Raw genomic sequence first — 23,816 nt, 5'->3', positions numbered from 1 at the left:
ACATTCACGCCCGTCGCCCCGCTTAGTCTGTATGCTAGATCGAGGCGGCGAACAGGCAGGCAAAATGGCGACCTCCTTGGCGGGCTGCCTCGTAGGCAGACCCTGGTAATCCTCGCTCTTCGGAGACCAGTAAAGTAAAGATGTACGCCTTACCTGATCTTCGGCGCTTCCCGGCTGCGACCCGGGCGGTCTCCGGCTGCGGGGGGAGAGAGTGAGTACCGTTACCGCCGCGCTCGAGGAAGTGCACCCGCTGCCTCTAAGCTGCGCCCGAGCCCTTCTCACTCGGGGGCTAGGTCCTCACCGCGAACGGATCGGGACCGAGGCTGCCTCTATGCCGTGCCCGAGCCCTTCTCACTCGGGGGCAAGGTCCCTGCCGCGATCCGGCCACCGGACCGAGGTGCTTACCTCCGAATGACCACGTAAATCACCTCGGGAAACTCAACTAGGGGAGGGACCCGAGGGTATCACCGCAGGAGTGCGGGGCTCGTCTTCAGGTAGGTTTTCTTCTAAGAATTTAGTCGTTAGAATTTGGAAAAACGCTCAGCGAGCGTAAGGTAGCTCCAAACTGCTTTGGAGACGGAAATTACTGAGCTGCTGCACTTCCTGCAGGGGTATATGTACCACTTGCTGACGTAAGATCCGTCTCCAACTGCTAACACGAGCACACTATACCCATTTGTAATGAGTCCATCTGCTACACGCTAGGAAATAGAACATTATAGAAACAAGTACTTTTTCTGTCATAACACCCACAAAAATTTAAAAACACACTTACCTCTGCTACCATGGCTGAACAATCTTCTTCTTCTAGTTTATTAAAGTAATCCGACATAGCATCTCCCACTGTTAGTACAGTTCCATGTACAGTACCACTGTCACCTTTGTTTGCCACTGGATCTGTTTTTCTCTGTCCTCTTTGTTATCACTCATTTCTTGGGAGTTGAACAACTTTTGCGCCAATGGCATCTCATCTATCTCTGCATTGATGGGTCATTCTTTCTGTTCTCCTTCCGCACCGGTACCACTCTCCGGAGATTCCATCAAAATTCCTCAGCCAATTGCCCTTCCAACTCCGCTTGACGGATGAGACCCCTAAGAACATTAGGGAGGATTTGCCCCTCCTTGAGAACTGTGGGTTTCCCCCCTCTATCGCTCTTTCAGGTGTTTCTTGTTCCGCTTCATCATCACTCATTTCTTGGGTGTCAAACAATTTTTGCATCAGTGGCATCTCGTTTATATCTGCATCAACCGGTGCTTCTTTGAAGATGCTAATGCTCACCAGAGAATCAAGCACAATTCCTACATCCGGGTCCCCTTCTGACACCATGTTGAGGACTATAAGAAAATAACAGGGTATATGCCCTGCTTTGAGAACTGGGGCTTGTCCCCCTCTTTCTATCACCTGTCTTTCGGGGGTTTTGTAAGGGTCCATTTTTTTCAATGGAGCTATGATACAGCCTTTTTTTTTTTTTTTTTTACAATTTTGCCAGTGATTTGGCTTATATGGTCACTGCCACCTTTTCCTATGCATGTTGTGTGGTCGTGCCTCTGCCTTGCCCCACCACACGCACCCTCAACTTTCAGACTTATGGCCCCTTTCCTATGCGTTCCAATACCATAAGAAAGAAAAGGTATTTTCGGCCTGTCTAGGAAGATCACTTGTAGTCTTGTATTGTCAAAATGTACTCTCTATGCAAGTTAATAATGATGAAAATCTAATGTTCTTGCCATCTGAGCTACCGTGGTTTTAGCTAGAGGCAAGACCTTTAAAACCATTGAAATAGTTTTCTTTCAGCATGTCTCGAGTTTTTGGTGCATGTCAGTTAATGTTCCCTAGTCACAATACAAGACAAGTTGGTACTCAATATCGCTTTTAGGACACAATCCAGAGAGAAAAAGGAATAAGTTGAACAGTTATAACATAGTGATGCCAACAGCCATAATTAAAATGATATATATCTTTCTATGCGAGTGTATTGCACTTATTTACTGTACTGGCCTGTCCAACCATGTTTTAACTCATTTATAGCTTTTTCAATGTATTCATTTCTTAAAAAAAGAAACATTTTATATATGCTTGGGGAAAAGGAGGGCTGCGGAATCTTGGTTTGCCTATAGTTTTGTTTTTTGTTTTTTTTAACAACTTCTTGTACATCTCTGCTTTCCAAAAATCTTGGCTAAAATGTGCTGTAACGTCCCATACCTTCCTTTATTTTCACTAGTTTCCTTATGTTCATGTTTAAAAATAAATATGAAGGAGGGAGAAAGGGTTGGTTTGTGGTTGGGGTGCACTGCTGCTTCTGGCCTCTGGATGGCAAAAAGCAGGGGGGCCATGTGTGGGTATTGCCACCTTAAAATATCCTGTTAAGAATTTTTATACTTCTAATTCTTACCCAAGAAAAACTGCAATTTTTTCCTCCTTTTCTACACCTCTCACAAAATGCATGTCCCCTTTTACTTTCACAACTTTGTTGTTTAAACTTAAAAATAAAAAGTAAACAAATTAAAAAAAAAAAAAAAAGAGAGAGGAGGGGTTGATTTATGGTTGAGGATGTGCAGTACTGCTTCTGCCCTCTAGATGGTGAAAAGCAGGGGGGGCAGTGTGGTGGTTTTCATGGTAACTAAAATGTGCTTTCTTTTGGTTTTACTGCACATGCGTGGTCGTGACATCATTTCTGGGTCCCACCACAACAGCCGCCATCTTGGAGGTGCATCATTTTCTGTCTCCAGGCACCCACCACCATCTTTAAAAATGTTTTTCCAGTTCTGGTCTGCATTCTCCACAAGGGCAAGACAGGGGGTGCGACCGGAAGTGATATCATAAAAAAGGAACAAAAATGGGCGGGGCATGGGCAGAGCTATGATGGATTTTAACAAAGGGACAGGACTAAGGCAGGGAAAGGAGCGAGGCTTAACTCAGCAGTGAACACTGATCGGCTGGTGCTTAACTCGGAAGTAGGCACCTGTCAAAACAAAGTTTTGACATGATGTGTACCTCTTACCTACCAAGGTGCTTGTTATTGGAAGGTAGTATGTTTGGTCATTTCCAACCTAATTTCTCATGGGGAAGGAAGTCTTAATAACTAATGTAGAGGATCTAAAGGCCTGCATGGGCATATAAGGAGTCAAGAGATTTGCCAGATAATCAGCTGCCACTCTCCCAGATCTAGGCTTTCTCTGCTGAGGAAGTCTGCTGCGGTGTTGTCCTTCCCGGCAATGTGGACGGCGGAGATGTCCTGAAGATTCGCCTCTGCCCAAGCCATCAGCGGGGCTATCTCCAGAGATACCTGTTGGCTTCTGGTTCCGCCCTGACGATTGATGTATGCCACCGTGGTGGCGTTGTCGGACATCACTCTGACTGCTCTGTTCTTCAGTCTGTGAGCAAATCGTAGGCATGCCAATCGGACTGCCCGGGCCTCTAGACGGTTGATGTTCCACGCTGACTCTTCTCCGATATCCAATATGCTCTCAGCAATATGCGGCTAGCAATATATGCTCAATGATATCCAATATGCTCTCAGCAATATGCGGCTTAGCAATGTACGCTTAATAATATGCAATATGCTCTCAGCAATATGCGGTTAGCAATATACGCACAATAATATATATAATATGCGCGTAGTCATAGACAGGCGCCTATAATGGGCGCTCAATACCTGAGCAAGGCCAACAAAATGGCGCCCTTCCACGGCGTGCCGCCTACAGGCCACGTCTCCGATCCTCGTTCCTCGGAGACCCAAGAGTAAGAGATGTACGCCTTACCTGATCCTCGGCGCTTCCCGGCTGGAACCCGGGCGGTCTCCGGCTGCGGGGGGAGAGGGCAAGTACCTTCACCGCCGCACTTTGAGGAAATGCACCCGCTGCCTCGTCCACGCCGGGACCGAGGCGCCTCGTTTGCCCCGCCCGAGCCTCGCCGGGGGGCTACGTCCCTGCCACGATTCGGCCACAGGACCGAGGACTTAAACCTCCGGGGGATCACGGAAATCACCCCGGGAAACTCAACTGGGGGAGGGACCCCAAGGGTATCACCGCAGGAGTACGGGGCTCGATGGTGCTGTAGAAGTTTAGTAAGAAGAAAGTAGATTGGAAACACGCTCAGCGAGCATGCAGGCTCTCCAAACTGCTTTGGAGATGGAAATTACTAAGTTGCTACGCTTCCTGTTGGGGTATATATACCTGTGCTGACGTCAGATCCGTCTCCAACTGCTAGCACGAGCATACTATACCCATTTGTTCTGAGTCCATCTGGCTACACGCCAGGAAATGTCTCTTTTTTCTAGAAAATGATGAGACTGGCCAAAGAACTACCACTAGGAGAATGGCCCGATGATAGGGAGTCTGATGTTGAGACGCCTTGAATGTCTACATCTGAAGTTACGGAGTTTCTTGACGAACTTCTTGATCGTATTATTTGTGTTGTGGAAGCCATATGTGATTTATGGCTATGTTTGCCCAATGCACTCCTTTCTGGCGATTGGAGGTGCATTGGCGATTGGAGGTGCATTGGCACCTCCAATCGCCAGAAAGGAGTGCATTGGGCAAACATAGCACCATGCGCTGTAGGGGCATCCTGGATTATTCTATGCTCCGTGGGTGCGTCGTGCAATAGGCTTCGCGTCGAATGTGCTCCGTGGTGCACAGTTGCTCCATGTGCCATATCAGCTCCATGCTTCGTGACTGCTCCGTGCGTCGTGTGACGCGTCGAGGATGCGTCGTCTCGGCTATGCGCCGTAGGTGCGCCGTGCTTCATTTTGAAGCATCGTGTGTTTTCGACGTAGATGGCGCGGGCTCCGATGAAATGGTCCCCGGTGTTTTACGATGCATATTCTCTGCCGAATCCCCGGCTTCAGAACGAGGCCTTGAGGGTGTGTGAGACCCTGGCCTGTGGTGTTTTTCGGGCCTTTCGAGCCCCACTGGTCCCAGCGAGGACGCCCGCTTTAGATGGGCCTTACCTGACTTCGCCGGTCCCGGCGAAGAATGGACAGAGGTGGTAACTGTCACTCCGTGCAGGTTACCCCCAATACTTATGTTAAGGATAGTAATACTTACAATCAAAACCAAGCAAATGTCAAACCCATTACAAAATTAATGCTAGCAACATTTTTACAGGGCGAGCAGCTTTCCTGACAATTCAGGCAATGCCTCTGCTTGAATGTGTTTTGCTTTTGTACTGGCTGTAGAAACAGTCCTGTGCTTTATCCCTAAACTTAGTGTATCAGTACCCCAGACCTTAAAAGTTGGGGGCCCAGCATTGGCTGTCTTTGGAATCCAATAACCTTTCCCCTGCCTCCTCCCCCCCCCCCCCAAAAGCCATCAAAGCAGAGAGCAATGCTGCAGTTGCATCAAAACCATCAGGGCTAATTGGTTAAGAGTAGTAATCCCCCATCCCTTCTGTTAAGTGTACTGTCGCTGTGTGCAGGTTACCTGATGCCCCCTTTTCATCATCATCATCATCATCATCATCATCATCATCCACCAGCCTTTAGGGATCCACAAGGTTCATTCCATGCCCTTTTGAATTCATTTACTGTTTTCATTCTCAGTACCTCTTCCGGAAGGGCAATCCAGGCAACCGTCACCCTCCCCATGAAAAGCAGAGTTGCTTATTTGTAACAGGTGTTCTCTGGGGATAGCAGGATGTTAGTCACATGGGTGACATCATCAGATGGAGCCCTGATGTGGAAACATTATGTCAAAGTTTCTAGAACTTTGACTAGGCACACTGAGCGTGCCTAGTCCATGCATCCACGCGGGATCCTCTTCAAACTTGTAACATAGAATTATGATTAAAACAAAAAATAGGATAAACTCAACTCTGTGGGGTGGCGAGTGGGTTTCGTGAGGCGAGAACTCCACATCACAGTCTTGCAGATCTCTACAGGAATTGCTTGCTCCTAAATAGGCCACCAACGCTGCCATGGCTCTGACAGAATAAGTCTTGACATGCCCCCAAGATGCAGTCCTACCTGGGCATAACAGAAGGAGATGCAATCTGCTAGGCAATTGGATAGTGTCTGTTTGGCAACAGCAATGCCCAACCTATTCCTGTCAAAAGAAATAAAAAGCTGGGTGGACTGTCTACAGGCTACTGTCAACTCCAGCTAGAAGGCTAAGGCCTTGGTGCGAATGAAGCCTGAGGAATAATATTGGTAGGATGATAGACTTGTGAAGATGCAAGTCTGACATCACCTTAGGCAGGAACTTAGGGTGTGTACGCAAGACAACTGTCATTATAAATCTTAGTGTAAGGTGGATAAGTCAATAAGGCCTGGAGCTCACTAACCCTGCGTGAAGTGACCGCCACCAAAAATATGACCTTCCAGGTCACATACGTCAGATGGCTCAAAAGGAGCTTTCATCAGCTGAGCTAACACCACATTGAGGTCCCAAGACACAGCAGGAGGCCTAAGGGAAGGTTTCAATTGAAGCAGGCCCTGCATGAATCATACAACTATAGGCTATACAGAGATGGGCATACCATCTATATCTCATACCAACTCCTTTAGAGTTCATCTCAATTGCACTGAGATGAACTGTAAAGGAGTTGGTTTTTAAGCCAGCTTCTGATAATTGTAGAAGGTAGTCAAGCAGTTTTTGTGTGGGGCAGGAGAACAGATCTAGGGTCATCTGCTCACACCACATGGAAAACCTCCTCCACTTCAGGCCACAGGACTTTCTAGTGGAAGGCTTTCTGGACACCCTACCAGGACCTGAGACACATCCTCTGAGAGATCGAGCAGTTGCAGAATTAACCTCTCAATATCCAGGCTGTGAGCAACAGGGCCTGGAGTTTGGGATGCTGCAACCTACCTCGATCTTGCATGATGAGATCTGGGGAAGTCCCCAGCCTGATCGATCTCTGGATGGAAAACTCTCATGGGAGTGGAAACCATACCTGTCTCAGGCAGTGAGGGGTTACGAGGATCATTGTTTTCTTGTCCTTGCAAAGCTTCAAGAGAATCTTCACCACTAAGGGAATTGGAGGCAGTGATGGGCAAGGGCGTCTGAGGCTGGTTTGACCTGTACAGGGAATGGAACTGAGGTATCTTCCTGTTGCAAGGGTATGTGAACAGATCTATGTCTGAGCTCCCCCAGAGGTGGAATTTCCGATTCACTACCCCCTGGTCCAGGGATTGCTTGTGGGGTCTGAAGGCTCAACTCAGTCTTTCTGCTACCATGTTATCCATCCCGGCCAGAACTCTGCACCCCTGAGTAAATGCGAGCATGAGAAGGACCAGCCGAGGACTTGGTTCTAGATCTGCAATATGGATCAGGGACGAAAGCGGTTGAACAGCTTAGATCCACTGATAATTGAAATTTCACTGAATCTTACTCATAGCAAATCTGGACCTATGAGTAAAGTGCATGGTGAAAAAATCCCATGGCCCAGCAATGAAAGAATTGAGAGGCTGAGGTTATGTTGTATGCGTGCAGAGATATACAGGAATTTGTCAGAATGTCTGCGCGGTTGTTGGACAGGAAGGTCGTTGTGACTGTAGTGTCCAGAAATGTTCTATATGGGATTTTTGGTAGTTAACAGCAATCCCAGGTGTTTTCATTCTCAGTACCTCGTTTGCCCCGCCCGAGCCTCGCCGGGCGGGGCAAACGAGTTATAGTGAGTTGTGAAGAAGATAGAGCTCCTTGCTTGGATTGACTGTTGTTATGCAGCTGTCCATGCAAGGAAAAGAGTGAATGATGTTTTACTCCGTAGAGAAACAGCAGTCACTACTAGTGATTTAATGAAATACCCAAGTTGCCGAAGCTGGAGCAACCGGCAGAGCTTGGGATTGTAATATTGTTGACTCACCATGAAGCACATAGAAAGATTAGAGGAGAGAGGCAACCTACTTACTGCGCTTATGGAAGTATGGTGATGAGAGACACCATTTTACCTGTCCCTTCTGAAGAAAGTTGATATTTCTGAGGTCCAGGATAGGCGGAGAGCAACTACTTTCTATTGAAAGAAAGAATAGTGAGATTAAAACTCCCCCCATCCCTGTGCTTTGTAGCGTCCGGGGGACTGTACCCTGAACTTAGGTACCAAGTGGGGTGGCCGCTCTGATATCTGGCAAGTTGAGAGACCAGGAGGTGTCCAACTGGCGGGGCTGATGTAATCTGGATATCATGTAATCTCCCACAGGAGCGTGAGCAGTAAAAGTCTTACCCGCATTTCTGTGTGCTGTACAAGAAAATGTCAAGACCTGTCGCCAGGCCTCGAGGTGGATTTGCAATTGAGGCAGTGTTTGCTGGATCTTGTGTCTAGCAGATCAGCGAACATCTGGGATTTCGGTACTTAATTCGGAACCAGAAGCCAGAGTATTAATCAGTACAGAGTCCCATTGCTGACAACGGGAGGATGTCCTGATGCAATCCCAAATGATTGGTAGAGAGGTTCTCTTGGTATTGTGGCCGACATAGCTGGCAATAGCAACCTTTTGAACCATGTGGCCCGATTTAGAGAACAGGTCTCAATGGGATTGTGGCTGAAGCGGGATTAGAGTACTTACCATCCGTTGTGGATCGCAGAAAGACCAGCCGGTGAAGATCAATGGCTCCGTGGATTTCAGGAGGCATCGAGGGACAGCATGAAGGACATAATCGTCCGACTCAACTCTGTAACCTGGTATGGTAGTGCAGGTACAGAGGAGACAGGCTGAGCATATCTGGCGCTACGACAGTAATTTGTGGAGGGTCAGAACCCCACACCGGTGTCGGTGGGGAATGCTTTGGGTACAGGGGAGCCATTATGACTCATGAACCCGGACCTCTTTGTGGCGGCTCGATGTATCGTTACGCCAGTGCAGAATTCCTCGGAAGTCGGTCCGGTCATTCTGCAGCACCGAGGACTGCCAGCACTGTGTGGAACAGTGGTGGCGGCGGCAGTAACGATGTTGCTTGGCCCGGGCATTCTCCAGCACCGAATAGGATAGCACCGATGTCTGGGATGGCGGTGGTGGTGGATGGTCACCGTGCCGGTGACAATGAGTGCCACAGTGCTCGGCCCGGTCTTTCCCCAGCACAGAGGTGGATGCCCTTGCTGTCTTAGATGGCGAATGATGATGGACTGTCAGCATGCCTGCACAGCTCCTGTCACTATGTAGTGTCATAGGCTGATACAGGGCTTTAGTTAAGAACCCAAAGTATGGAGCACTGTGTTTAGGCAAGAGCATTGCATGTAGGTGCTATGTCAGTATCGATGGTGGCATAGAAGCGGCTTCGAGGGTATTGTAAAAAATATAGATGAAAAAACGTCGATGGCACGGGTAGAGCAATGATAACAGTGACGGAGGCACCAACGGCATCGGCATAGATATCAATGGAAACGATGTGTCAAAGAATCGAATAGACATCGATGGCATTGGGAAATTGATACTGGCATCGACTTAATCGATGGCCGCATCTATAGGAACAATGAGGACACCGATGAAAATGACGTGGGCTATGACGGCATCAATGGATGGAGACGGGCACCAACGGCATTGATGGCATGGGCATGGATATAGACGGCATGGCCAGAGGCGTCAATAGCACTGACATGGGCATCAATGGAACAGATCTGGGCATCGATGGAATCGACGAAGGCAGATGGAATAGACGACGGCATCGATGGCATCAACCCGGGCATCTATGAGACAGACACCAAGGTGTGCATTGATGGCATCCACCCGGGCATCAATGACGTCTATGGAAAAATCAGCACCATGGATGAAAACATCCATGGCACTGAAAGAATCGATGTGGGGATCGATGGCATTGACGGACCGCGGAGGGAGGGTATCGTTGGCATCAAAGAAGGCAGGACGGCCTGGATGGGGGTACCAATGGTAGCGATGGGGGCATCGACTGCACGAAGGTACCGAGGTAATCGATGGAGGCATGGATTCGACAGAGGCCCTGGCGGCAACGGTAACCGTGGAAGTCCCTATCCCACTATCCCAACCAGGCAGAGGGTCACAGAAGGACACTCGCAGGCTATGTGGGGCTAACTGTGAAAACATAGGGAGAGGGAAGGCCGCAATTTGGTTGGTAGGCCAGGGAAACCGTAGTGAGGTGACAGGAACCGACCGAAAAGCAGGGCATAGTACTCACAGAGCATCGATTAAATGTTCGCGAAGGGAGACCTGTGCAGGGAAAAAGCGTTTGTGAAGTAAAAGTTTGTGTTTCCGTGCGGAAAAATGGTGAGAATTTCTCACAGAGCTCCTAACCACTATGCTTTCTGCAGAGCGGAAAAAAGAAGACTGAGGGGAGGCACCTGTGGTCACAAGGATAATTGCAGGCTGAGCATGCTCAATGTGCCAGTGTCAGTCAAAGCTTTATAGAAACTTTGACAAAAATGTTTTCCGTAACAGGGCTCCGTCCACTGACGTCACCCATACATGAGGACTACCATCCTGCTTGTCCTGTGAGAATTATTGTTCCATTTATATGGACATCATTCTAGTCCAATATTTTATCAGGTTCTATAAAATTCAAAACTTTACAAGATGGGGATGATCAGATGATCTCATAAAAGAGATCTTAGCAGGGGGGGAAAAATCCCTAGTGGCCATGAAGACAGACCATGACCCCCTTGATTTAAGATACCTCAATAATAAATAGTAATAAATGGGGCAGATTCTAAGTAGGTTAAAACTTCAGATATGTAAGAGGATGTCAGGCCAACAGAAAATCTCTGGCAGAGATAGGAAATAAAAGGAGAAGACAGGTCAGAAAAAGCACTAAAAACAATAGACTGAAGATTACCATGACATTAACACAAGAAGAAAGTATATTCTAGTGCAGTTTGGCTACATGGATTGGAACTGCAGCTCAATAAATAAAAACAATGGAAGCAGGCAATGGACCTAGAAAAAGGCAGATCTGTACTGATACTGGAAATATGAATGTTGGGAAGCCTGCTTGATGCAGCAGATCAATTTAAACAGGACCATGCTGCTTGGAGAGGGCAATGCAGCAACATATGCATTTGGGAACATTAGAAACAGATGTTGACAGATAAGGACCACTTGGTTCACCCAGTCTATGCCTGCCTACTGTACTGTCACAGGTCTTATTTGATTTGTGGTCTTTCCTCTTCCACTAATATCCTTTTAAGGATGCTTGAATTCTGACAGTGTTGGTGCCCACAACCTCCACCAGAAGTTTATTCCAGATGTCCACCACCCTCTCACTCTGATCTGCAAAGCTCAAATGGTTCATTTTTTTTAACCAAAAACTTTATTTAAAAAAAAAAAAAAAAAAGCCTTTGTCTATAAACCATCAAGATGTGGTAGAATATATTAAAAAAAACTACAGAAAATGTAGCATACACTTGAACAGGTGTCAAGACTCAAAGAGAAATATGCACAGAGTATGCAACAGCTACTACTGGAAACAAGTAATTGAACTGAAAAATATAAATAGCATTGATTATACTGGAATCATGGATTATAAAGTATGTTGATACCTCTTTATTGACATATGGAGGCAATTTTCCAATAGTTCAAACTGGGGCAAAGGCCAAATGCACTTTTTTGCCTGTAGGCTTTGCACCAATTTTCAAAGTGAAAATATGCACATGCTTTCAGCTTGAAACTTTGCCATGGGTACAAAGCACATGTGCTCACCTGCATCTGCTTCCTCTGGTGGGAGGTTTTGGCTGGAAACGTACATGCATAAAGTGGAAGATGCCATCTGTGCATATAATTTTCCTTCCCCACCTAAACATGCCCCACGAACTCCTCCTCTCACTGCAGCTAAAAGTGCACAGCCTTTTGCCAAATTCGGGGATGGGAGCTTTCAGGCAGCTGATTAAGGGGGTCAATTTTCAAAACTTGATGGGTCGTTATCGCGTGCACGATGGTCTTACCGCGTGCGATAACGCTCTAATGCACCTGATAATGACTGCATCGCGGCGATATAATTTAAATAAGGGGAGGGGGTTTGGGCATGGTTTGGGTGGGATTAAAAAAAAATGTTGGGGCCGGTTGCGCTGCAGGCTACAACCACGGCAGGCTAAAATGCACCGCCACAATGTGGCGGGGTGCAGACTATCACCCCCACCCCTTTTCCAGCTGCGGCTCTTCATTCCGCTATATTTATAGCGGAATGAAAAATCCTACAGTAAGACAGGTAAAACTTTTTTTTTTTAATAGCAGCTTAAATCGATTTGAAAATAGTCCTCATAATAGAGACTAGCATACATTATGCCTTAGATATAACTAAATAAATACTCAAAATAGAAAAAGATCAGAAGCTTTTATCCATTGTTCCTGTGATTTCCATATCTGTTCTGAGGTGACCCCTCTGAATAGTTGGCTTTTCAGGATATCCACAAGGAATATGTATGAGACACATTTGGATAGAAAGTACAAGCAAATATCTCATATATATTCCTTGTGGATATCCTGAAAATCCAATCAGTTGGAGATCCGCTAAAGCCCACTAAATATTGCCATTAAAATTTTGCTGGTGTCTGACTGAAAACGTTGACCAATCAACAAAACCATGAAACATCTGCTTCACAAATTTCCAGTTGTATGCAATTTATTACTACTGTTGAAATTGGCTTTTTAACCTTTTCAGATGTCATCTGTTTTAAGGGATAAATTCAAAGCCCTTTCATCTTTAGAGATGTACGATCTACAGTAATGGGATTTTTTTTTTATGAAAGCCTTTCACATTCTCAAAGTCTCAGTGGTGCCTGTAGAGTAAAATCTTTGGTTTACAGAATTAAGGCATGAAAGCATGTATACTAGCCTTCAGTTACATGCCTCCAGTGTATTAAGCAACCACTTGAGAAATGTACAGTAATATATAAACAGAATGTATTTGTAACCAAACACTTAAATAAAGGATCTTATTGTATTATATTAGAAAATGTTCCTGTGCCGTTTTTGTCTATCTTTGATAACTAACCTTAAAGGTCATAGCAATATTAATATTGCATCTATCTACACATACACATCTACATATGTATGAGTATGAAATTTAGCCATCAACTAATTAATTGAAATAATTCAATTTCAAAATTCAATTTTTCAGTACATTAACAATTTACATCAGATGATATGGAACAAAGCCTTATGCACCATACTGATTCTGATCACTGCAACATTAATCCCTCTATTTATTCAACAAGACTGAAATGAATATGAAAAAAATAAACCGGTTCTTTGCAGAACAGTAGCAAGATGACATTTACTGTATATACAAGTTACAGGACTGTTCAGTGCATGAGGGAATTTGTTAAACACAACCCCAGATTTATAGAAATGTAATTTATCTACAAAAATAGCATTTTTTCAGCATTTTCATTATATTCATTAACTAAAGAAATACATTATTTTTGAATCCCAAAAATAAACCATTTGTGTATAAAACTGATACTGATTTATTCTACTTGTTTGCTCAGGAGTCCAAAATAGGACTCCTGGGCAAACTCATCCAAACGAGACAAGTCTAGATAATATGGCTTGAATTAGTAATGGCGGCGTCTCAGATTGGATATATCAACTCTGATAAATCTAGCCACTCACAGCTCAGCTTGAAGCTCCAAATTCCCTTGTCCTGATCTTTATGATCTGTGCAATTCATGCTTAAACTATAGGATTATATATATTGCAAAAAGATTAGAATTTGAAAATATTTGCATACATCTGATCCAACTCAAATAAAAAAAAAAAAAAAAAGTCAGATTCAATCTGGAATGAAGTAGACTGATTGAATAAAAATGGATTATCTATTCCTAGATTCAAAACTGAATTTGAACCAGGTGGAAAGAGCTTCACGCATTCGTAGACAAAAGCAAAACAGAGGGTAGGCTCCTAGTCCTCTCTTGTTCTGTGAGGCATAGTTCCATCACTGGTATCTTGTATCTTCTTGATACAATCAATTCAAGAATTCCTATTCAGTTTCAGCTTCGGGACGGGATGAAAACTTTACATCACAGTAGTTAAAGTCATAGTCATGCACTGAATCCCTCTGAGCAATTTCTTCCAAATTATTATTCCACGTGTTCTTCCCCAGAGATTTATATAGAAGTTCTTTCATTCTTTTGTTCTCATTAGAGGTAGATTCCCAAACAATTTCAAGCTCGCCTTCCACCTGCCTGTAAAACAAAAAAAACAAAACCAAACCACAAATGATCTCAAAGTTGCCAGTGTAACAAAGGTAATAGCAAATAAGAACAAAGAGAATTAACTCGCAGGCTGATGCAAGAAAACCATGTGGTAAGTCAGGCACTTGCTAAAACGGACATGCTAGAGGAGACTGTGCGGCTCTAGCGTTCCAAAGCAATGGGTGCCCTGGAGAAGTGACTGGGAATGGGTTAAGAAAACGGGCATCTGTTTTATCCCGCTGCTTCAGAACTTAAGCTGGCTGATCCAACGTCACTTGAGAGAGGACACCTTATATACTTACAAGAGGGAAGGGCCAGCAGAAAAATTAAGGTAAACCATTGGGCTGGCATTAAATTTGCCGCATTAGCCGAGCGGATTTTCTGCACTGGGGGAGGTAACAGTTAATAGCCTCAGCTACATGGCATTTACATGTGTTGAGTGCTACTAGTGATGCACGTTTTGGATGTGCTAATCCCCTTATTTCATAGGGTGCTAGCCTCGCACGTTCAGTTGCTTGTTAAGCTGTGCACTAGGCTGAGCATACTTTATTGCATCGGCCTGCAAGAAAAGGAGACTTTGTGCAAATCACTGCAGTACTCTATCCAGTTCTGAAGGTCATGTCTCCAAAGATATACAGAGCAGAGACGGTCTAGAAGACAGCTACCAAAATGGTGCCGAGCCTACACCACAATACCGGTGAAGAGACTTCTCTAAATATATATGTCCTAGAGAAATGGAATGGCTGGACCCTGGTGGCACAGTGGTAGTGCTGGGCACAGCCAGGTCAAAGAACTAGATTTGATTCCTGGGTCAGTCGGGGCTAGTGAGGCTGCAGAGCCCCTGGAAAGGGAAGGAGAAAGATGTGCTCCTTAGTTGGCCCTATCAGCATCTGTTATTGGCTGGCTGTGGATCTGACACTAGAGTCAGGGGTGGGGCTAGAAGTGGTGTAGAGTTCATAGACTAATCTACTATAAAGTTCTAAGTACCCTGGGTTGGTGCCTTTCTGTCTTTTCCTGAATAATTTCTCTCTATTCTCTCGTCTCTTTGTAAAATGCTTGTTTAAAAAGCCATGTTTTTAAACTTTTCTTGAATGTCTTGAGATCACTTTGTAGCCTGATCTCTGGAGGCATTGAGTTCCAGATTATGGGTCCTGCTAGTGATAGGGCTCTCTCTCTCACTTGGGTCAGTCTTGCTGTTTTAACTGATGGAATGGTTAGGAGTGCTTTATTTGCTGATCGGAGGTTCCTGTGTGGGGTGTGTACCCGTAATGCTGTGTTTAGCCAATCTGATTTCTCATCATAAATTAGTTTGTGAATGATACATAGGGTTTTGTATTTAATTCTGTGTTCAATTGGTAGCCAATGTAACTCTGCTAGGGTTTCAGTTATATTGTTCCTCCTCCTTTTTCCGGTTAGTATTCTAGCTGCTGTGTTCTGAAGTATTTGCAGTGGTCTTAATGTTGTATTAGGTAGTCCTAGCATAAGGGCATTGCAGTAGTCTATGCTGGAGAAAATTAGTGCCTGTAGAATTGTTTGGAAGTCATTTTGAGTTGGTAGCTTTTTAAACAAGCATTTCACAAAGAGACGAGAGAACAGAGATAAATTATTCAGGGAAAAACAGAAAAGCACCGACACACAGTACTTAGAACTTTACAGTAAATTAGTCTATGAACTCTACACCACAATAAAGCATAACTATAATACTATGTGTGATAAAACTACCTGTGTAAGTACCTTAGTACAATTGGTCATGAACTACTTCGCTAAATAACTATGTCTAATGATATATTGTAACCGAACCTTTGATGGCACATGTTAGAATGTACTATAGTACACTTTTACCTACATTAAATATGTGCCTACATGTAAACCGTTGCGATGGTATCTAAACTTAGCAACGGTATAGAAAAGTTTTTAAATAAATAAATAAATAAGGGAGAAGAGAGAATTGTCTGCTTTCCCCTTTCCTTCTTTAATGCTCCGGCTATATGTTCCCAACCCACTCGCTCCTACCGCCGTTCACATGTCAATACCACGTATGAATAGGGAGGTAGTGCATGATTGTTCAGAACCAGAATATACTTAGACAATGTAGTAATGTGTCCTGTAAACTGATCGTGGGTAAATCATGCATCAGCTGGAATGTGTTGTAATGTTATATGCACTATACATTGTTTCAGGATGCTTGAGCCGAGAAGGATGGGAAATTAAAAATCCAAAGGGCCTACATAGGTTTGGCTACAACTGGTGTTCTAGCCTGGGCTAATGTGCTGAGGATGGCCTGGGTCCAATTGACACCTAGTACAGCTCTACCCTGCAACTGAAGGCCTAAGAGCCATCACATGGTTTGTCAGCTACACTAACTGTGTGCAGAAATGTTGAGGTAGAGGGGTATTTGCTATCCTATTGTATAATACTAAAAGAATGCAATCATATTTTCTCACATCATTGCTTTTGAACCTAATGCCATTAAAGCAAATTAACCTGAACTAGCAGAGTTATCAATTTATATTATTATGGTATTCTACAACAAATGCACTACGGAGAGTGCATGCCACATCTAGCATTCTAACATGGTAACGAAGATGGCAGAAAAGTGTCATGGGAAAAATCCTACTTATTTAATATCCATGCTGCAAGCAATCCTACGGTTTGATTATTTAGCATGTAGCTTTAAAAAGGAAGCATGCAAGGTTCCCTTTTATGGAAAGAATACATCTACAGTAGGCCGTGTTCTGGAAGATGCTTTTGAATCCCAAAAGGTGGCTGATGGGATAAGGGAACAGATTTATAAACTACTAACTCTGGTCATATTGACTGATGTTCAATGCTCCCTCCTTTTAAATAGAGCTTAGTTAATTAGCTTCTGGTGAGTTTACATTTGTGAGGGAGAATTGTCTATTACTGTATACACTATATTTAATGACTATTTAATTTATTATTGTGAAGTATTATTTGTCATTTTGCTGTTTATTTTTGACTTTATATAATTTATGACTGCTTGTACTTTTGATGAATTGTTTTTATTGTATCTCATCCAGAATGCTTTTATGGTAGTGCAGTAATTAAATCTTTTAAATAAAATCAATCATATTTGTAATCTTGTGCTATGACTTGAGTCAGCAAACATTTTGGGCATTTTTCAATATTTTTGCTATATCAATCAAGTTAGAAAATATACGACAATGATAACACTGTACCACCGAAGTGGTATTCACTTTGAAACTAAATGATTTGATGTTTGGAACAAGACGACAGCTTTTGAACATGGTTTATCAAATGAACAATCCAATTCAGATTAGCAGTGCCTGTTACCACATTTAAATGCTCAAATTACATAATGATCTTCAGACTAGTACAACCTGCCTCATAAACTCATTTTTTAAAGGAGTAAAGTTTATTAATTAGGTTTATGCCATGTGAAAGATAAACATCAATATTCTCTTTAAAGTAATGATCTAAGGAAAAGGGTAATTGCTATCTTGTAAGTGTTGTTCTCTGTTGACAATAGTAGAATATGCCACAATGGGTCAGATGTCCTGTGTTACATGCAAAATTGGAGGATTCTTCTTGAGTTTTCCTATCAAGCTTTGTGGTGCTGCAGGGCTTTCCCACATACTGCCAGACCTGCAGCTCTTTTGTTAATTAGATAATTTAACAATATAACTGATGGAACTATAGCAAGTACAACTCCCAAATGGGTAGTAGGTGGGTGGCATGGCTCATTGGACCACTTTTATCAAAGAGTAACACTTATAGGTAAGCAATTATCATCTTTCTGATGACAAGCAGCTACAATGAACTAAACAGATGGGACTATCAAATAAAAAAAGGAACAACAAGATCTAAATTGTGTCAACAGGTGTGATATATAATAAAACACTGTTTTGATAAAAAGTGCCTCTTATGTCTTTTACCTTACAGTTTTTTTGCAACCATAGAACACAAAAGACAGGGACAGAAAGATAATCCTGGGAGGCAATGAAATAGACATTAAAAGGAAAGACGTGGACACTATTCTGCACAGTCCTTGTAGGACAGACAGTAAAAATATGGAACCCCGATGTGAGGCCAAATCAAGCTAATAGTGAATGTAGGAACAGAGTTCCATGTTATAACCTTGCAAAACTCTAAGGTGGTAGTTTTCAAAGGAGTTACGTACATAAAAGTAGCATATACCATAGCAATTTTCAAAAGTCCACTTCTGCACATAAAACCTTTTGACAATTCAGCCTTATAGAGTAAATTTTATGTTTAATCTGTTTATTGAACAATAAAGCTTAATGACAAAACATACCTGGGTAATTGTTCCTGAGTACCCAAGGCATATAAACATAGATCATCAGAGTAAGCATACTCCCCCCCCACTCCCCCAAACCCTCCTGTCTACATTAAGGTTACAAACAAATTCACAGCCATGGATCAATAAGTATTCAAAATCATACTCCAAGTAAGTGAAGGTAAAGAGTCAATATAAGGTAACCAAATGTCTGTTTCTGCTTTGTTTCAGTAAGGCCCCATTTGCCATTCATCAATTCCATCAACATTAAATGATGTATGGAGTTCCTCCAGAACATAATGGGGGGGCAGATTCTTCTCTCCAGTGATGGAGAATTGTAGATCTCACCAAAAGAAAAACCTTGGAAAGCCAATATTTTTCTACTGACATGTATCAAAATTTTTCTACTGACATTTTTCTACTGACATGTATCAAAATTTTTCTACTGACATGTATCAAAATGGTGCCGAGCCTACACCACAACCCTTTCCAGGTTCAAGAATCCAAAAACAGCGACTAGAGCAGAGTAAGCAATGTTTACAGAAAGAACACGTTCAACATAATGATACACTTTTCCCCAAAATCTCTGAATATTAACACAAGACCAGAAGCAATGACTCAAGGTGCCAACTTGCACCATACATTTCAAACATAAGTCAGAATCAGTCAAACCAGCTAGCTATGCCTGGCGCTGCAAAATGTAAGCCCTAGCAAGAAGTTTAAATTGCACTTCTCTCAGCTTCATATTCTGCGTGATTTTAGAAATAAACTAAAACAGGAGGTAAACCTAGAGAAAGAGAGCTGTATATGCAACTCTTGGATCCATTTAGACCACAAGCCCTCCAGCAAGAACCCAGGAAGCCTAGGATGCAAAGACTTATGAAAAAAAGGACAAGGAGTGCCTATTTGGGTCCTCTAAGTCAAACCAATCCTGTAACAATTCCCATCCCAGTTCAGCAAGTAAATTGGAAAGAAGCATTGTTACATAATGGCGCAACTGCAAGTAACTATAAACATCCACTGGGTAGTCCCCCAGCTTTTGTAAAATGTGATGGGGGAACAGTTTCCCATCATCATCTGAAAAATGAGAAACCTCTAGAGCAGGGGTCGGGAACCCATGGCTCGCGAGCCAGATATGGCTCTTTTGAGGGCTGCATCTGGCTCGCAGACAAGTATCACCACACTTTCCCGCTGACCCAGCTGCTCCCCAGTCCTCCTCCGCCCGGGCTTAAAATGCTGTCAGCCCGGGCGGAACGCGGCAGGACAGCAGGAGTCAGCGGCACCGGCGTGCTCTTTTTCCTGCCCCCCCCCCCCCCCCGCGGCCCGGAAGAGGAAGTGGAGCGTATCGGGTGCCTGCGCGGCAAGAAGAGGCCACGCTAGTGCGCTCGGCATCGGCCCGAAGAAAAGAAGACTGCAGCGCGGCTCGGAGGAAAATGAAGAGGTTCAGCCGCGGCCGATGGGACTCCGCCTCCGCGAGGGCTGAAAATGAAGAGGTTAGTGTTGGGAGGAGGCTGCTGCTGCCGCCGCGAGTTCCCGGGGTGGGGGAGAGAGAGAGTGAATGAGCGAGCAAGCATGTGTTTGCTCGCTCATTCACTCTCATTCACTCTCTCTCTCTCCCCCACCCCCACCCTGGGAACTCGCGGCGGCAGCAGCAGCCTCCTCCCAACGCTAACCTCTTCATTTTCAGCCCTCGCGGAGGCGGAGTCCCATCGGCCGCGGCTGAACCTCTTCATTTTCCTCCGAGCCGCGCTGCAGCCTTCTTTTCTTCGGGCCGATGCCGAGCGCACTAGCGTGGCCTCTTCTTGCCGCGCAGGCACCCGATACTCTCCTCTTCCTCTTCTGGGCCGCGGGGGGGCTGTGTGAGTGAGTGGGTGTGTGTGTGTGAGTGAGAGATTGCATGTATGTGAATGATTGAGAGCCTGTATATGTGAAAGAGAGTATGTCTGTGATTGAGAGCCTGCCTGTGAGAGAGAGAGAGAGCATGAATGTAAGTTTACCATTGGGAACCTGTATGTGTAAGTTTGTGATTGAAAACCTGTTTGTGTGAAAGAGTATGTGTGTATGATTGAGATCCTTTGTGTGTGAGAGAAATCATGTGTATGTATGATTAAGAGCCTGTGTGTATAAGTAAGAGAGAGATCATGTGTGTCTGTGTGTGATTGAGAGCTGGTTTAGGTGATGGAGCATGTGAGTATGTGATTGAGAGCCTGTGTTTAAATAAGAGAGAGAGACCATGTGTGTCTGTGTGTGATTGAGAGCTGATTTAGGTGAGGGAGCATGTGAGTATGTGATTGAGAGCCTGTGTTTAAATGAGAGAGAGAGACCATGTGTGTCTGTGTGTGATTGAGAGCTGATTTAGGTGAGGGAGCATGTGAGTATGTGATTGAGAGCCTTTGTTTAAATGAGAGAGAGAGATCATGTGTGTCTGTGTGTGATTGAGAGCTGATTTAGGTGAGGGAGCATGTGAGTATGTGATTGAGAGCCTGTGTGTAAATGAGAGAAAGAGAGGACATGTTTGTAAGCATGTAAATGAGAGTCTGTGTGTGAGAGAAAAAGACAGCATGTATTTATGTGATTGAAAGCCTGTGTGTCTGTGTGTAAGCGTGAAAAGATAGACAGCATGTGTGTAAATGCATAATTAAGAGCCTATATAAGTGAGAGAGAAAAAACATGTGTATATGTGAGTACTGAGAGCATGTGTGTATAGGTGTGTCATTGAGAGCCAGTGTGAGAGCGCTGGTATGTGACTGAGAGAGGAGAAAGTTCCAAGCAAACCACCCCGCCTCCTGCTAATTCAGAACAATCTCAGGACACCTGGATATCAAACGTTCCCAGGTATGCAGAGCAAAAAAATTTTTGTATCCTTATTATTTTTCATTACTGGGTCTTTGTGTCTGCTATTTTGAAATATTTTGTTGGTATCTGGAAATGTTTTATATGAGTTTTTAATTGTTGGATATTCCACCCATCAGCTGTTTCGAAATATGTTCTTTTTGTTAGTACAGTTTTACTGCTGATGATTTTATATTTCTTGACTTGTTTTATAAGGATGGGTGATGTTTCTTTTTTCCTTTGTTACACTGCATACAGAGACTCTGGCTTGTTGCAGTTTCCAATTCAGTTTTTTCTGCATGCTTCTTGTTCTGCGTTTTGGTCTCTTTATTCTATGTTAGGTGAGGGACAGCACGTGATTCAGGTGAGGTTTTCTGCTGGCGTGTAGTTTCTGTGTAGGACTCTATAGCAGCCTGACTTGGTCCGTTTTCCTAATAGGAGATGTATTGGTGTCTTAAGGCCTGGTGTAATATTTTCAGAGACTTATGGTACTTTAAAAGTGTGATCTTACATAAAATGCACACATTTACTTGTATTTAGTTTTAAACATATTGTATGGCTCTCACGGAATTACATTTTAAAATATTTGGCGTTTATGGCTCTCTCAGCCAAAAAGGTTCCTGACCCCTGCTCTAGAGGCCCAATCCTTGAATATGCATCTGTCCACCCCCAGCTGAAAATTAAGATTACCCACTATTGGAAGAAAAGGGGAGACAGATTTATGTAAAAAAATTTGGAAGTCCATTGCCAAGTTTTATGGGCAGGAGTTATCAAAACATGTTTTCTCAAATAGGGCGGCAATTGGGAGAGAGCAGCATGTAGCACAAAACGAAGCTTTAAGGGCTGCGTAATAGATTCATACTGAATTTCAGAGTAAAAGGAAGTGTCCATAAGCCAGTCCCCCATGTGTTTTAAATTCGCACAATGATATCCTCATATCTGGAAGACCCATCCCTCCTTGTCTTCCCAAACTCATTGAGATAAGGGCACTCTAGCCTTACCTCCCTTCCAGAGAAAGAAACGTAGTTCACGCTGCAAAAGATTCACATCATTAGAACTTAACACCAGATATAGTCCATATGGCCATTTGGGAAAAATGGTCATCTTAAATAAGTTACTACTACCCCCCAGAGAAAAATATAAAGAGTTCCACTTTCGCAAAGCATCTTTTGTTGAGGCATGTACTTTAGCCATGTTAAATGAATGCAAGAGATGTACTTTAGCCATGTTAAATGAATGCAAGAGATGTAAGCCAGATACCCAAATATTTGATATGGTGAGGAGCCCAGGCTAAGGGAAACTCACCTCTCCAATCACTGAAGCCCCAGCTGCCAATCACCATCACTTCTGATTTATCTAAATTCAGCCGCAGCCCAGTGTGCTTTCCATAAAGAGCCAACTCATACAACAAAACAGAAAGTGACATGTGATCTAGCAAGGTGTAAAAGGAGGTCATTTGAAAAGGCAGCAATCTTAAAAGTACAATACAAATGCCATCAAGCCTGTCATCACATAAGATCTTCCGTATAAAAGGGTCCAGTGAGAGCACAAATAACATAGGAGATAGTGGGCATCCCTATCTAGATCCTTGATATAAGTGAAAAGTCTCCGTAGATCCCCCATTGACCAAAATTCTTGCCCTAGGGTTATTATATAATATACATGTATATTGTAAAAATGGCCCTTGAAAGTCATAGGTCGAGAGGACTGCAAAGAGATACTCCCAGTTAACCCTGTCAAATGCCTTTTCGGCATCAAAACTAATGAGAAGGGAATTCAGAGAATGATGCATGGAATGTTCCATGGATGCTAACACTTTCCTAATATTAGCAGACACGTACCGTCCTTTAGTAAATCCAACTTGTTCTGGGGATACCAAGGTGGGTAGGATTTTGGCTACATGATCCGCCAAGATTATTCTTAGCCAACAATTTAATATCCAAATTTAATACAGAGATTGGTCTATATGAACTAGGTAATAAGGGATCCCGCTTAGGTAAAACCACAATGTTCGCCAAATTAGTACCGCAGTAGAACTCCCCCTTTTCCAGCAAGGCATCAAACATTTTCCCCAAGAGGAGACAGAACTGATCAATCAGAAGTTAATAAAATTCACTGGTCATGCCATCAGGTCCTGGAGCCTTGTGTAACAGAGAGATTCAAATAAGGGAGTATAGTTCCATTAGCGAGAGCAATTAGATCCTGATCCCGCAGTTGAGACAATGTAATATCCCTTAAATATTTATCAACTTCTAGTAAATCAGCGAGCTCAGGAGCATAGAGAACATAAGAATATGCCATACTGGGTCAGACCAAGGGTCCATCAAGCCCAGCATCCTGTTTCCAACAATGGCCAATCCACTAATAATTTACAAAGATACTCCCAATCTGAGTATTATCCCTAACAATATCTCCATCCCTCGTTTGCATAGCCACTACATATGTCTTACCACACCAGTGGTGCACCGCATTAGTCAACATCTCAGTTTTATTTCCATAAAGAAAAAATTTATATTTGTAGTAAAGCAGGCTGTTTTTCATTTGCTGATAAATCAAGTATTTAAAGCAATTTGTGTACTGATGAACCTCAATTTATTGTCAGGAGTG

The 23,816-nt window shown here is 43.6% G+C and overlaps 1 protein-coding gene across 4 annotated transcripts in view; it reads right to left on the bottom strand.

Moving 5' to 3' along the window:
• Positions 1 to 11,248: 11,248 nt before the first annotated feature.
• CEP89 (centrosomal protein 89) overlaps positions 11,249 to 23,816 on the bottom strand; it is a 491,071-nt gene continuing 478,503 nt past the window's right edge. For all 4 annotated transcript variants that reach the window (XM_029608396.1, XM_029608398.1, XM_029608395.1 and 1 more), the window contains one exon: positions 11,249 to 14,089. In XM_029608396.1, coding sequence (XP_029464256.1) covers positions 13,885 to 14,089 — 205 coding nt within the window. In that variant the 3' untranslated portion in view covers positions 11,249 to 13,884. The remainder of the gene's footprint in view (positions 14,090 to 23,816) is intronic.

This window comes from Rhinatrema bivittatum, chromosome 7 (genome assembly GCF_901001135.1).
Source record: "Rhinatrema bivittatum chromosome 7, aRhiBiv1.1, whole genome shotgun sequence".
In the NCBI taxonomy this organism is placed as follows: domain Eukaryota; kingdom Metazoa; phylum Chordata; class Amphibia; order Gymnophiona; family Rhinatrematidae; genus Rhinatrema; species Rhinatrema bivittatum.
Note: the sequence above shows the minus strand (reverse complement) of the source record. Positions and strands in the feature narration are given on the sequence as shown.